This window comes from Dendrobates tinctorius, unplaced genomic scaffold, assembly GCF_039654945.1.
Source record: "Dendrobates tinctorius isolate UK_male_01 unplaced genomic scaffold, ASM3965494v1 ptg000062l, whole genome shotgun sequence".
Classification (NCBI taxonomy): Eukaryota; Metazoa; Chordata; class Amphibia; order Anura; family Dendrobatidae; genus Dendrobates; species Dendrobates tinctorius.
Window position 1 is genome coordinate 38,115,104 of NW_027361730.1, and position 15,255 is coordinate 38,130,358.

The following is a 15,255-nucleotide window of genomic DNA, read 5'->3' on the forward strand; positions in this document are numbered from 1 at the left end:
AAATAGCTTGCCGTTTGTTCATTTAGTTTACCTCTTATTGCAGAGGCCTTAAATCATGTTTAGCTACATACAGTACACATTATGCAGCATTCAGTCATAGCCAATTTGCTATGGATTTCTGGAGTGGCATGTACAAATTTAGGATGTGTGCCCTTATAACATACAGAGGATACATATGTTTCAAGTGTAATTTCTGATCAAATGGGTGTGAAAAAAATATAAAACCCAATCACTGCTTCAACGTGTTTATTATGTGCCAAACAAAAAGAAAACGACACCACATCTGTAGGTTAAGTGCATTTTCTGCTTGCATAACTACAATGAGGTAGAGACTTTACACACGCAGCTTCACAGAAATGCCCACTTAGGGCAGCTAGTGCAGATTTAGCTCAGCATGTACTTGAAAGAGGGGAGGGTTACAGATGGTGGGATCTTTGGCACAGAGCTTCCAAACAGAGGGGGTGGGGTACAGAAATAAAAAAAACAAACAGACACAAATTTGAAAGGCTTGCAACAATTTGAACAAGTCAGCTGCTTCCTATAACAAAATACTTAACCCAAGAGCATGGGCACATTCCCTCCAGGAGAAAGGTCTCATCTCTTGCCTCTACCACATTCTCAAAAGAAAATATATTACAGCCCTTTTCTGACCAGCCAACCAAACAAGTAGTGTTTAAAAATTCTACCATCCCCTGAAGTGCAAATTAAAAAAGTGCAACAAACATCCTTAAAACTATATACACACACTGTACTCATCTGTTTCAGCCAAGGCCCCAAGTCTGTCATTTTGTTGCAATTTCTGTTCTACATATAAAGTATTTTAGGTAATTCACTTCAGCTAGCAGCTCCCAGAAACAGAACACTTGCAATAAAGTTAAAAGCTGCCAGGAAAGAAAAAAAAAAAAAAAAAAAAAATTATGGACTTAAAAACCATCTTAAGAGTGTAAAAAGGAACTGGTAAAAATCCCACAGAGGGTAAAATATGAAATATGATTTGGTTTAAATTAAGAGCAGATCCTGCAATAGGTGTTTCAGTAAAAATGCCAACTGAACAGCCTGTGGTTCAGAAGGACATTAAAGAAATCAGAAGGCACTGTGTGGCAACGGCAAAAGACTGGGTAACCACTCAATGAAATTTATAAATCCACAGTATTTGCAAGAATGTAAAAAAGCGCCTGTAATAAAAAATGAAAATATATACGAAGGCAAAAGCAATCCAGATACTGTCCACACATTGCTTACATTCAGCAAGTGTTGTAGCTTAATAAGAGTACTGCAAAACTACTGGGAGGAGAACCAAGCTCCCCATTAAGGAAAAAAACAAAAACAAAGAACTTGGAAACAGACAGTATCCCTGGCAAAACTTCACTGTGCACAAGTGCAAGAAAACTGTTACAAGTTACAGCAAACAGTAAGTGCCAAACAAAATAAAGTGACTTCCCCCCCCCACCATCTGCTGTCTTCCGCAATAATCCTGGAAAGATCTTTGAATGTTGTTAGTGCTGTCTGGTGGGGACATGGGCGCAGGGTCCTCTTCAGCACATGTGTTGCGAATTAAATTTGTTCTCATCAGGTCATTAACTGGAGTCACGACTCTTCTGGTTGCGCATTAGAGGGCGGTGGTGACGTAGAATCTCCATAGAGTGTTGCCAGTGCCAGCAAGAACGGCAGAAGTACTTAAAGCAAACCTAAAACGTTTAATATGTTAATTGATATTGAATCTTGAATTTAAAATAATGTCTAGTCAAGCAGGTTTGAAAAACTGTAAATGCTAAAGAATCTAGCTTTAACCTTTAAGAATCAATAAAAACTGATTGAAAAGCTCATGTGGTTAAACTCCAGTTGTTTTGGAAATGGATTTTCAAAGTAAATACACCAGCCTCAGAAGGGCCAAGGTCCACTTAATGTATACATGGTTGTGTGAGTGATGACAAGTCTTAGGGTGTCTCACTGGTGACTTGACAAGAAACCATCCTTTCAACATGTATGCAAATTAATGTCAGGATTATAGTCAGTTGGTTTGAATGATGAATACAAATTATACTAATAGCACTAGGAAAGCTTAATTGTGCTATTCACTTGTACAAAATTGGTTAAACATCACCAAGTCATTGTAAAAGTGGTACTGAAAATAGAGATGTGCCACTGAACTGGCATGTGTAGACACTGCATCTGAACATTAGATATGTTAGAGTCTTAGGCTAAGTGCACACGTACGGGAACTCACGGAAATTACCGCAAGAATTCCAGTCCGCGGGAAAATCGCATTTTAAATTCCCGCGATTTTCCCGCGGAAAAACTAGCATTTTGCAAGCGATCTGTAGCATCGCTTGGAGGACTGATTGACAGTTTGGTCACACTCAAATAGTGTTTGACAAGTGTGACCAACTTTTTACTACTGAGGCCGCCTATGCAGCATCAATAGTAAAAGATAGAATGTAAAAAAAAAAAAAAAAAATAAATACTGTTATTCTTACCTTCCGACGTCCCGCGCATCCGTTCCCAGTAATCCTTTGCGAAAATGCCCGCGATGACGTCCGTTCTCGCAGGATCGCGACGTCTCGCGGTAATTCGCGATGACATCGCACGAATGACCGCGAGACTTTGCGATCCCGCGAGATCGGACGCCATCGCGGGCATTTTCGCAAAGGATTACTGGGATCGGGAGCATGGAGAGAGGCGGGAAGGCTGCGCAGGACGTCGGAGGGTGAGAATAACAATATTTTTTATTTTATAATTCTATTTTTAACAGGGATATGGTACCCAAAGCCCGGAGGACAGTCTCCTCTCCTCCAGACCGTGGGTACCATCCGCAATTGTTCTGCTTACTTTCTGCATGTTGTGCACAGCCACATGCGGGAAGGAAGCGGAACAATGCATTCCTATGGGTGCTGGATCGCCGCGATTCCGCAAAATAATGAGCATGCTGCGTTTACCGCAAAGCGATTCTGCCGCGGTAAAAACCGCAGCATTAGCACAGCATTGCAGAATCCCATAGGAATGCATGGGATGCTTATTTTTCGCGTTTTTGCGGAAAAATCACGCCGTTAAAACGCGAAAAAAACGCCACGTGTGAACTCAGCCTTACAGTAATCCCAATGTTGCAGACACTACCTGTTTATTTTAAACTTCTACCTATTGAATACTAAGCAAAACAATGCAGTTCTGAAATTTGAAACTACCTGGTCTCTGCAGAAGAAGGGACCTGGCTGGGAATTGCAAACCTGGCACACAGAATCTTCAAGGTAAGGGTCAATCTGAACCTAAAAAAAAAAAAAAAAAAAAAGAATTGCCACATTTACAAGCAGATGACAAATAGCCTTACTGTTAACACTGTTACATAGGTTTTATTATACCAAGTATTAATGGCATCACGACTGTCTAGTGTTCATCCACAAGTATTAAATGCAAGCAATAGGGTTTAGTTTATACATTGGGAAAGCTTGCAGCTCAAAAGAAAAATTTTATAGTTCTCATGTGCTGTATCACAATTGGCACTGTCCACTCCAATGGGTGCTTTCAAACACCTAACCCTGCAATTGCATCCTCACACCAGGATTAATGTGGATGATGCATCTAAAGTCATCTACAGAATGCTGCAAATGTCATGCCTGCACATTTGAACCATAGGCATACCTTGACTGTCTTTAGTAGAGCTGGGTAAGTGTAAGAGCAAGAGCAGAGTGCCGATTGTGATTATAGGGAATCGATCAGGTCATTTTGGCATAGCATCCCAACAACATCTTGAAATGGGGCTTAGGCAGACCTTTCAGGATTAGCACATTTTTGTACCTAGCTTGCTGTAAGCCTTAGTAAATTTATAGTTGTGTGCCCTTTAATCAAGCATATGCGAGGGAAAGTGAACATCCACCCTTTCCCCCGCCCAGGTTGACGTCAGACTGCCGTAATACTCGAGTGACAGGTGCATAGTCATGCTCCAGTGAGGAGAGCAGATGGCCAGTGTGAGGTTTGCAATGCAATCCTACGGTGGGTAATATGGCAGTCTGCCTGCACCCAATCACTGGCACAGAGGGCTGAGTGAGAATGTGCAGCAGAAGTGGAGTGTATTCATTTTGTATTTACATGCACACATAACTAGCTGTGTGCAGCTATAAATTTTCCCGGGCTTACAGCAAGACAAGGGGGCAACATACAAAGATAATTACATATCCTGAACATGCTATCCATGCCTTATTTCAAGATACTGTTTGTATAGTATGCAAAATTGACCCAACATTCCTTTAACCCCTTTCCGCCATTGGGCATAAATACTCCCTTTGATGTGGGCTCCAGCAGTGAGCCTGCATTTTTTCCTGCACACGTCAGCCGTTTTGAACTGACATGTGCCACCAACAGCTGTGATCTTCCCCAGGCTGTTACCCTGTTAAGTGCTGCTGTCAAACTGACAGTGGAATTTAGTGTGTGCTTCTGGCCATTGTGTTGGAAATCTGCCCACTGTTGACCCCATCAGGTGATTGAGTCACTGATGGGATGGCATGACATCCAGAGGTCTCCTGCAGACCTATGGTTGTCTCTGCCTTATTGCTACGAGTGCCGCCCAGGGTCGGCACTCATAGCAAGTCTGCTACAAACAGGCGATCGGATCATCGCTTGTGTGGGTCACCCCATGTCAAGTGAACTAATGATTTTTAGCTATTTAAGATTGTTATTTGGTAATTGTGTCAGAATGCAAAATGTGAAGAATGAAAATCAAAAAAAATTTCTAGAATTTTTTAAGTTTGGAAAAAAAAAAAAAAACATTTCGGTGTTGCCTGCCTTTACATTTCTAACTCAGGCTAGAAAAAAAAAAGCTAGATAAACAAAATAAACACCATTCTAGTCAGAACTGAACAGGCTTTCACCAGATGTGTCACAAGAGTATCTTTGTTAATATTTTATCCATGCGAATGCAAAATTTTAAAACACACTTTGGAAAAAACATTTAATTTAAAAATGTCAAAATGCACATGTGGCTATGCTCCTAGCCACATCTGTACCAAAATTCAAGTTGGGATTGCAATAGGATTATATTTAAAGATATCTATTTCAGTGTCAATTGAAAATCTTTTGATTCAGATCTGTTCAGCCTGTGGTCTAAAAGTGTGGGGTCTATATTTACCAAATCCATGATTTTTAGATATTACTGTATTTTAGAGCTTAGAGGACAGAGAAAGCTTTGTTAGGGCTCAACCCGAGAATGAACAGGAGTAGACCGTGAATGCAGAGCAGATGACAGGCCAGCAGCTGTCAATCATGTTAAGTGTCTGCCCACCGCAGAGTCAGAAGTAAGACCGTGCTTCTGAGCTTCCATGTTCTGACATGCCTGGATATGTTCACTCGTGAACAAGAAATAGTCTCTAAACAGGCATTAAGGGAGTCGGTGTGCTCCAATATTGGTGAGCGTGTTTAAAGTTGGAGCAAGTTTATTTTGATAGTTTAATGCTTTTCTTGTTAAGGGCTAATACACAGTGCTATTCTGAGTGATAATCAATGAGAAAATGCCTCCCCATTGATTTCAATGGGGTTAAACACATGCAGTGTTTGAGTAAATCACTGCTTGCACTACTTATTGATTGCTGCAATAAATGCAGCATTTACCACCATTTATAAAAAAGCTGCCATAGTTTTCACTAGTGATTAAAAAAAACTAGTGCAGATAGTGAAAACTCTGAATAAATGCTGTGGTTTTGGCAGCATTTTTCTACACACAGAAAAAGCTATGTATATCCTAGCCCTAATACTCACTTTATAGTTAGTTAAATCTCAAGTGTAATGCAAGTCTTTTATTACCCATCTTCCCTATTAACTATTTCTCACAGCAATGGCTGCTATTTTTCAAGGAAGAGCATTTTATAATATATGCTGTTGCAATCCTTTTGAAAAACTGGACACAGGAAAAAAAAAAAAAAAAAAAAAAAAAAAAAAAAATCTTGGCTAGTTTCACTCGCATTTTTGGGCGCAGTGCAGGTCTGCCGCTTAGCTCCACCCCCTCTGGTCAGCTCCTCCTAGGATCGCATGTTGCTGCATGCGATCAGCGTACTGTATATTTAGTGTTGGGTATGCTGACCGTCCGGTGGTCTGATTTTGCTGGCGCTGCGGCCAGCGCACAATAAAGTGCTGTTGCATTTTTGTGCACTGGGCGCAGCGCCAGCAAAATCAGACCACCGCACAATCAGCATACCCAACGCTAAATATACGGTACGCTGATCGCATGCAGCATCATGCGATCCTAGGAGGGGCTGACCGGAGGGGGTGTGGAGCTAAGCAGCGGCTCTGCACCCAGAACGCTAGTACAAGATTGGATGCTTCATATAAATCCATCAATCAATGCAGGCATGAAAATTTGTGACAGTTGTAGAAAGCAACTTGCAAAAGAGAAAGATACTCTGCAGGCAGAAAGTTTTGAAGAACCTCTAACTTCCAACACAGGATTTTATAAATCCTAATTTAGCAATAGAGTATTTGAATAAATCACTTTCTAAGGCTGGTTTCACATTAGCGCTTTTTAAGCGCACGCACGGCCGGGGTAGCTCCGCCCCCGAGCCGGCTCTCTGCCCGGCGTGCCCGCCCCTTGCTTGTAGCGCCGCCTGCGATCGGCGCACCCTATCTTTAGCATAGGGTGCGCAGATCGTGCGCTAGTTGCGCTTTGACCTGCGCTGCACACTTTTGACGGTGCGCCATAATCGAACTTTTCGGATTTTGGCACGCACGGCGCACCGTCAAAAGTGCGCAGCGCAGGTCAAAGCGCAACTAGCGCACGGCCTGCGCACCCTATGCTAAAGATAGGGTGCGCCGATCGCAGGCGCCGCTGTCTGCTAGGAGGCGGCGCTACAAGCAAGGGGCGGGCACGCTGGGCAGAGCCGGCTCGGGGGCGGAGCTACCCCCGGCCGTGCGTGCGCTTAAAAAGCGCTAATGTGAAACCAGCCTAACATTGAAGAATCACCCACTGCAAAAAAATAAAAAAAAGTCAAACAAATTGACCCTTGAGCTGGTAGGTGAAACAGAAGGTGAAGTAAGAAAAGGTGAAGGAAGAAAATGACACTGATTCAGAGATCATTCTGCGGCTTAAAGATAAATGTAAATCCACCCATAGCAGAAGTGAACAGTTCATGATACTGGACTATACTACCGAAGAGTTGGACATGCAAAAGAATAGAAATTGAATTTAACAATAGCAATAAAAAAGCCAAATCTCTAGTTGAACAAAAAGGTTTCATGATACTAAAGCAGGCAAAACATTAGACAAAGCTATAGTGGGTAAAGCGAAAGATTTTTACAATAGTGATGAAGTGAGCAGAATTATGCCTGTCAAGAAAGCTTGTTTAGGAAAGTGAAAGGTAAGAAAACTATGTCCAGAAGAGGCTGGTTCTTAACAATTTGAAAGAAACTTATGGGAAAAAAAAAAAAAAAAAAAAAAACCTACTTCTGCCAAAATAGGATTTTCAAAATTTGCTAAACTGCGACCTAAGAATTGCGTCCTGGCTGGTGGTAGTGGTACACTCAGTATGCGTATGTACAACACCAAGCTCATGATTGAAGGGGGTAAGCTGAAAGATATTCAGATTGGCAAGTCCAACCTTGGCGGTTACAAAGTATGTGTCTCAAATATTGTGACCGAGAGTTGGAGTGGTTACCTCAGTATTTGCAAAAAATGTCCTTCAGTATTAGCTCTCAAAGACAAAATTTTATATTTTAAGGAGGCTATGGTAGATAATATAACTTATAAACAGTGGATATCTGTTGACAGATGTACTTTTGACAGCTTGTAAAAGTGCAGAACATTTTATAGAATGTTTTTGTGAACAGCTGATATAGTCCTTAAGAAACTTATTTATAGCTCACCAACAGTGACTACTACAATCACCTCAAAGAAAGCATCAAACAGAATGAGGCAGTAATACGCTTAAGACTTTTCAGAGAACTATTTCTTGGTTGTTCAGGATAAAGCAGTCATTTCACTGGAACAACGAACAAGCAACTGTGCACCCTTTTGCGATCCATTACAAGGAGAATGGAGAAATAAAGTACAAAAAAGTGTAGTTATGATGTCTGAGTGCTTCATTATTTAATAGCTGCTCATTTTTTTATTTTTTTTTTGGAACAAAAGTTAAATTTCAGTGATATAAACAGACATCCTATCAAGTTTGAGCAAGGTCTACTTCTCGAATGGCTCTTCTGCACAGTATAAAAACAGGAAAAACTTTATAAATGTATGCCCCATCACAAGAAAGATTTTGGAGTGGAAGCTAAATGGCACTTTTTTGCCACTGCTCATGATAAAGGTGTATGTGATGGTTTAGAAGGCACCGTGAAATGCCATGCAGCTCAAGCTGACCTTCAGAGGCCATATTCAGACCAAATCTTAACACCCATGCAACTTTTTAAATGGAGTGAGAAAAATATTCTTAACATCCAATTCATGTATTGTACAAACCAGGTGGCTAGCCAATGGACTCTCCAAAAATTGTGAAAATGAAGTAGAAGTGACTTTTTGCATCCTTCTGGTCCAGCACCATCCTTTGTGCATCCAAGAAAACCAGACATTTCTAAAAATCAGATATTAACTCAGGTGGAGCTGAACACCATGACAGGCAGTGCATACTCTGACAAAAGGAAATGGCCATTGCTAGAAAGCGCTTATGGACAAGATAACATTTCACCCACTAGAAGGGACAAATTGATGACAAAAGGTCAGTTTAAAGACATACTAATTGTTTGATTTCATATTTTATAGAACGAGGATTTAACAACTGAACTATTCATATATGACCTATTTAGTGATATAAGAAGTGTTTAATAGAAAAAAAACTTGTTACATGTATAAATAGTAAGAATATTGGTTTTTAATCTTGTTTTTAGGATGAGACTATGATCAGCTTTTGTGTTTTGGTTTGTTCCATGCATTCAGGTTGAAAATGCTGAGCAAGTTGTGTGATAATTAAGATGTATTTATTCTGGCACTTACTGTATTTGTTTGTGTTTATTGTTGCATATAAATGTTGAATTCAACAAGTTGTAATTTTAAAAGAAAAAAAAAAAAAAAGACTCAAAACAATCAGATGATTCGACAGCTACATTGGAGGATGTCTTCCCTGCCCCAATAGGGGACAGGAACACAGAGGTTAAATAACCCTCCCCTTCCTGCAACCACCAATGTTTTCCTGTCCCCTATGGGGCATGAAAAGGTCTACGATGGGTGCTGCCGTGGCCGGCGATCGGGAGCACTCCACGCCCAGTACCAGCTGGGATACCTTTCAGATGCCGGGCAGCCGAGGTCAGGGGCCTTGCTCTCCTCCGGTGGCTGCTCCCGTCTCCGCCTGCATGGTGGGACTCGGGACTCTCCCGCGCCTCCTTCGGGGGTAAAGTGAGGCAGTGATGTGTGCGCCGGGGGCCTCCAGATAACTCCCCGGCTTCCTCCTCCGTGCTGCCGGTTCCTGAGGGCTCACGCTGGCCAGGGGTGGCATTCCTCCACTTTGTGCATTACTGGGCTTCCCACTGGGGAGCGCATCACTTCCGGTCTGTCCCTATGCATTCCACGGTGACACGCGAGCTGGGGGGGGGGTGCGTTACTCCTGGGACCGGCGGTCACATTCTGGGGCGTCCTCATGTGGTTCCCCCATTGGGCGAAAGGGAGGAGGTGCACAAATAACGCTGGACCCTCGATCTTTCAAGGTCCTGGTGAGATCACCAGGTAAGACACCAGTCTGACACTGACTGTCGACGACATGGACGGTGACAAGCCCTCTGTCTCTGCGTCGGCGGAGCCCAGCGTACCCCCTCCTACTGTATGTCCAAAGACATACTGATAGGGAATTTAGATTGTGAGCCCCATTGGGGACAGTGATAATGTGTGAAAACTGTAAAGCGCTGCAGACTATGTTAGAGCTATATAAAGATTATTACTACTGTAAGTAGCAGGCATCAGCCCTGGCTATCCAGCATTTTATTAAAATGGCGTAGCATACCTCTCTAATATGGGGAGATAAGGTCTCTGACCCTATGAGGAGCTGCCAGACTCCCTCGACATATGGGGAAAGCTCTGCCCGTCCTGTACAGAGAGGTCCTTTGCACCGAGCAGCCCTCTCTCCTGGATAGCATCAAATCCCTCATAATACAGGAGGTTCACTCCTCCCAGACCGCCTCCCTCTAGGAGGAGGAAAGCGCCGATAGAATCCAACTCAGACTCGGGCGAAATTCAGTCCTCGGATTCAGAGGACGCTCGGGAGATTGAGGGTTCCTCTTCCATTTCCACTCCTAAAACCAGGGAACAAAAAATATCACTTGGTTCTGAGAATATGGGTGAGCTAATCAGTATGGTTAAGAGCACCATAGGGGTGGAGGAAGATAAATACACAGTACAGGACGAGATGTTGGGCTGAAGCCCAAAGAAGGTGTCCTGTACACAAGAACGTACAGAATCTGATCCTCCATAAAAAGGAGGCCTCCCACAAAAAAAAAAAAAAAAAAAAAAAAAAAAAAAAAAAAAAAAAAACACAAACCATCCCTTTGAGGGCTCCTCCCAGCTCAAAGATCCAATGGATCAAGGAAAATCTATATATTTGAGAGCTTATCAAGGAGTCCTGGACACCTCTACAAATCTGCTAGAAGCTAATATAGCTTTCACATGCCCTGTCTCTACGATTACACAGACTCAGGGCACCTCAGGGGAAAAGATACCTGAAGCAATACCCCTACTGCAGAAAGCAAAGAGGTTTTTAGCCAATGCTTCCGCTGGCGGTCGCTAAACTTGAGACCAGGCCGGAAGGCCAGCCTGTAATTTGCAGGCCTCAGGTAATTTTTTAATGCACTGGTTCTTCTAGGCTGAGCGTGACTGCTCTCGCCAGGTACAGGTAGCCACAAAAGCGGCCTTCCTTTCTAACTCCTCTAGAGGAGTGCCCTGGTTAAAATCCTAAGGGAGGCGACTTCTCCAAATGGTGCGTCATCCCCTTCCAGGGCCACTGTTTAAGCCTGTCCTGGATAACATCCTGGACAAAGCTTCGGACAAAAAGGATATCTTCCGGAACATAGAAATCCTAGGAGATGGATTTTTTTGTCCCTCCTGTGACCAAACCTGTCAACAGCTATTCCAAGCTGAATTTGCATGCCCTCGTCAGATCACAGCCGCTAAGCAGCTTGAGGCTGGGCCAGTTATCGGCATGAGAGGCTGGCTGGAATCCATGGTCCTGTTGACATACTGAGGACGAGTATAGGGGGGCAAGGGTAGGAACATCCTTGTCCCTAACCATCAGACCCCAGATAAACAAATTCCATTGTCCTGAAGGATTCCCCTCCCTGGTCAGGTTAAACCGGCCCTGAGGTGGTGGTTGAACTACCGAAATCTTCAGAAGGAAGTCAGCCGGATTCAGCTTCCCCTGAAAACACTCCGCTCAGATGCCAGCCAACGAGGCTGGGGCACAGTAGTAAAGAGATCCTATTTTCAGGGGCCATGGCTGCCAAGCATCAGCACCAGTTCCTCAAATCTGAGAGAACTGAAGGCGGTAGGAAAAGCGCTAAAAGATATCGCTAATCCAAAAATCGCCACGTCTGCATCTACTCAGGCCACTGTGGTCAAGCTGTCCATCTCCAGCCAAGGGGGGTATGAAGTACACCAGCCTGAAGGCAATAGCAGCAAGGATCTTCTCCTGGTCAGTATGTCTGAAAGGATCAGACAACACCCAGGCAGATTTCCTCAGTCGAGAAGACGTTCATCCGGAGTAGTGGCGCCTGGACCAGACGGTATTAGTGTCGCTAGCCTCAAGATGGGGCGGAGGTGGACCTAGTCGCCAACAGGCAAAATGTGAAGATGGGTATTTGTCTCCCTCAACCACATGGACAGAGTGTAAGGAATCGATGCCCTTCACCCAATAGTGGGTTTCCAACCAGGGCTGTGGAGTCGGTAAGCCAAACCTGCGACTCCGACTCCTCAATTTCCCTTCCACCGACTGACTCCACCATATATTGCTTATATTTAACTGAAAAATTTATTGTAGTACAATGTGAACATCAGACATTTAATCATTTATGATACAATAATCAAGACATTTAAAAACATCTATTTATTGGAATACAACTTTAGAACACAAAAACTAATGAATTGTAAATATGTAATACACTATGTAATATCGATTAGATAGTGAGAGATGTGTATATCTATCTCTATGTAATAAACTATGTAAGTGGCAAAAAACAGTTTAACAAAAACATACTAAACATTTGTGCAGTCTATGAATTTGTTCTAAGAAATAGAATTGCCTCCATCAGATCCTCCTTAACAGATGACCTTGAACCTGAAGTAATTTTTTGTGAAAAAAAGTTAAATGTTCATTTTTTTTAAATATTCAAAAAATTCCTGTGACGCACCTGAAGGGTTAATAAACTCCTTGAATGTGGTTTTAAGCACCTTAAGGGGTGCAGTTTTTAGAATGGTGTCACTTTTGGGTATTTTCTATCATATAGACCCCTCAAAGTGGCTTCAAATGTGATGTGGTCCGTAAAAATAAAATGGTGTTGCAAAAATGAGAGATCGCTGGTCAACTTTTAACCCTTATATCTTGCTAACAAATAAAAATTTTGGTTCCAAAATTGTGCTGATGTAAAGTAAACATGTGGCAAATGTTACTTATTAACTTTTTTGTGTGCCATATCTGTGATTTAAGGGCATAAAAATTCAAAGTTGGAAAATTGCGGAATTTAAGATTTTCGCCAAATTTCCGTTTTTCTCATAAACACAAGTTATATGAATGAAATTTTACCACTAACATGAAGTACAATATGTCACGAGAAAACAATGTCAGAATCACCGGGATCCACGGAAGCATTTCAGAGTTATGACCTCATAAAGGGACAGTGGTCAGAATTGTAAAAATTGGCCCGGTAGTTAACGTGCAAACCACCCTTGGTAGTGAAGGGGTTAACTAAAGTTGCACTTCATAAAAAAAAATCTAAAGATGTCAGGTAAAATATTCATATCTGGATCACTTGATATGGAATGACCTGTGTAGCTGAGCCGATAAGAGTAATGGCAGAATGCCAAGAGTAAAAAAGTTTGATAAAAAGTTCAAATCACCCCCCCCATTCAAAATACAATAAAAAAAAAAAATTAACCTAATCGCTAACAGCGTAGCGAGAAAAATAAAATAGCCAGAATTTTTTTTAGTCGCCATGGCATTACATTGAAATGCAATCATGAGCGATCAAAAGATCGTATCTGCACCAAAATGGTATTAAAAACATCAACTTAGCGTGCAAAAAAAGGAAATGCTATGGGTATTGGAAGATATCGCATTTTTTTTTTTTTTTAACCGTTGGAATTTTACCACCACTTAAGATAAAAAGAACCTATACATGTTTGGTGTCTATTACCTTGTAATGACAATTCTAGTGCCAGGTCAGTTTTTGCATTTAGTGAACATAGTTAAAAAAAAAAAACAAAACCACAACTGTGGGGTTGCACACTTGCAATTTCACACCATTGGTTTTAACATATCGTGTACTGGAAAACTGGGGGGGGGGAAAAAAAGTCAACTCGTTCAAAGAACAAGCCCTCACATGGCCATATTGACAACAAAAGTTATAGCTCTGAAGAGGAGCAATGCACAAATGCAAGATCAGCAATACCTCTGGTCATGAAGGGGTTAATTGCACATGCTTTACAGTGTGGTGTGTATGACATAGGATGCGTGATCCACATCAAGTAAAGGTGAAATGAGATTTTAGAGATAATGGAAGAGCAGGGCAAAGACCAACAGCACCCATTGGACTGGGTGATGCAGCTTAAATTGTGTGGGAGATTTATAAAATGCACTGCTGAGCCAGTAGCTGGGCACCTTCATAACCATTAACTTTCAGATCAACTTTCAACTCTAGGTCTGCAGATTAATAGCATTATGCGACTGACTGTGTATCCTTGCCAAGACATCTGCAAGAAGTTTGTATGCGTTTCCCATCACACAGCAAAGACCTACCGATAGGGAATTTAAGGTACTGTCACACTAAGCGATATCGCTATAACTTGTGATGTTATAGCAATATTGCTAGTGATATCGTTGTGGCTGATACTTGCCTACGACCGGCTCCCGCGCTGGTTATCGCTGATCGCGCGAGAACATTTAGGACTGTTTCTAGTCATCAGCTTCCTGCGGCGCTTCCTGCTGTGATGAGCGACGCGTGGAGCCGGGCGGGAGGACGTCAGGATCGCCTGGTGTGACAGGTAAGTAGCGACCCCCGCCCCAGCGATGTCGCTGTTGAGATCTGCCTGTGTGGCAGCTCACTAGCGACCACTTAGCGATGTACCAGCGATCCTGACCGCATCATATTGCTGGTCGGGATCGCTGGTACATCGCCAAGTGTGACAGTACCTTAAGATTGTGAGCCCCAGTGGGTATAGCGCCGATAATTGTCAGTAAAATCACTGTGCAATATGTTGATATAAGGAAAGCATAAGTCACCTTCCCACCTACACCTTCTGAATTGATAGGGATATACTGTAGTTAGGTTTTTACAGCACACTATCAAAATTAGTACCAACAGAATCCGGCAAAGCAAATTTTACCTTTTTAGTAAACTTAGCAGTTTTTATCTCGACAAATGCAGCACTAACAGCCTTTAAATAACTGCGCTGGTTGTTAAATGTCACTCGACCAGAACCTGTTTAAGAAAAAAAAAAAAAAAAAAAAAAAAAAAAAAAAAAGTTAACCAGTTAATATTGACGACAATTAAATTAAGTGCACAGCTTTACACACCTATTGGGTACTTGTGCTTATCTGTATCAATGCCAGCATAGACCACACCACCAAACAGATCATTCATTATAGAGGCAAGAGCTTCGGCATTCAGCATTCCATGCAAAGCCCCTACAAACACAGTCTTGCTGGGATCCAGACGCTGAGATGGACTACGAACAAAATTGCTGTCTGCCAGCACCCAAGGAATGACTTGCACCTACCAAAAAAAAAAAAAAATTCCATCTAAGATTAACACATCAAAATGTGTTTAATAAAAACTTTAAATCATTTAAAATCAACATGCAAAGCTTTGATACCCACTTCTGCTTGTCAGATTGATGGCTACAGACCATTAGGGAATAGGGATGAGCAAGCCCGAACAGTAAAGTTTGGCGTCCGTACCGAACACCTACTGTTTGGGCATGGACTTCTAACACTGACTTCACCAGGAAGGTCTGTTACCGTTTGGGTTCAGCTGCCCGAACACTGTCGTTTGTCATGCACATGACAGCACGTCAAACACCGCTTCTGA

General features: G+C 42.3%; 1 protein-coding gene across 1 annotated transcript in view; it reads right to left on the reverse strand.

Annotated features, from left to right (window-relative positions):
- Window positions 1-229: 229 nt before the first annotated feature.
- Window positions 230-15,255, reverse strand: part of CPEB1 (cytoplasmic polyadenylation element binding protein 1) — a 112,582-nt gene continuing 97,556 nt past the window's right edge. Inside the window, exons 9-12 of the mRNA XM_073579563.1 lie at window positions 14,742-14,940; window positions 14,552-14,646; window positions 3,183-3,263; window positions 230-1,688 (exon numbers count right to left, since the gene is read on the reverse strand). Of these exons, the coding sequence (XP_073435664.1) occupies window positions 1,578-1,688; window positions 3,183-3,263; window positions 14,552-14,646; window positions 14,742-14,940 (486 nt within the window). The 3' untranslated portion in view covers window positions 230-1,577. The remainder of the gene's footprint in view (window positions 1,689-3,182; window positions 3,264-14,551; window positions 14,647-14,741; window positions 14,941-15,255) is intronic.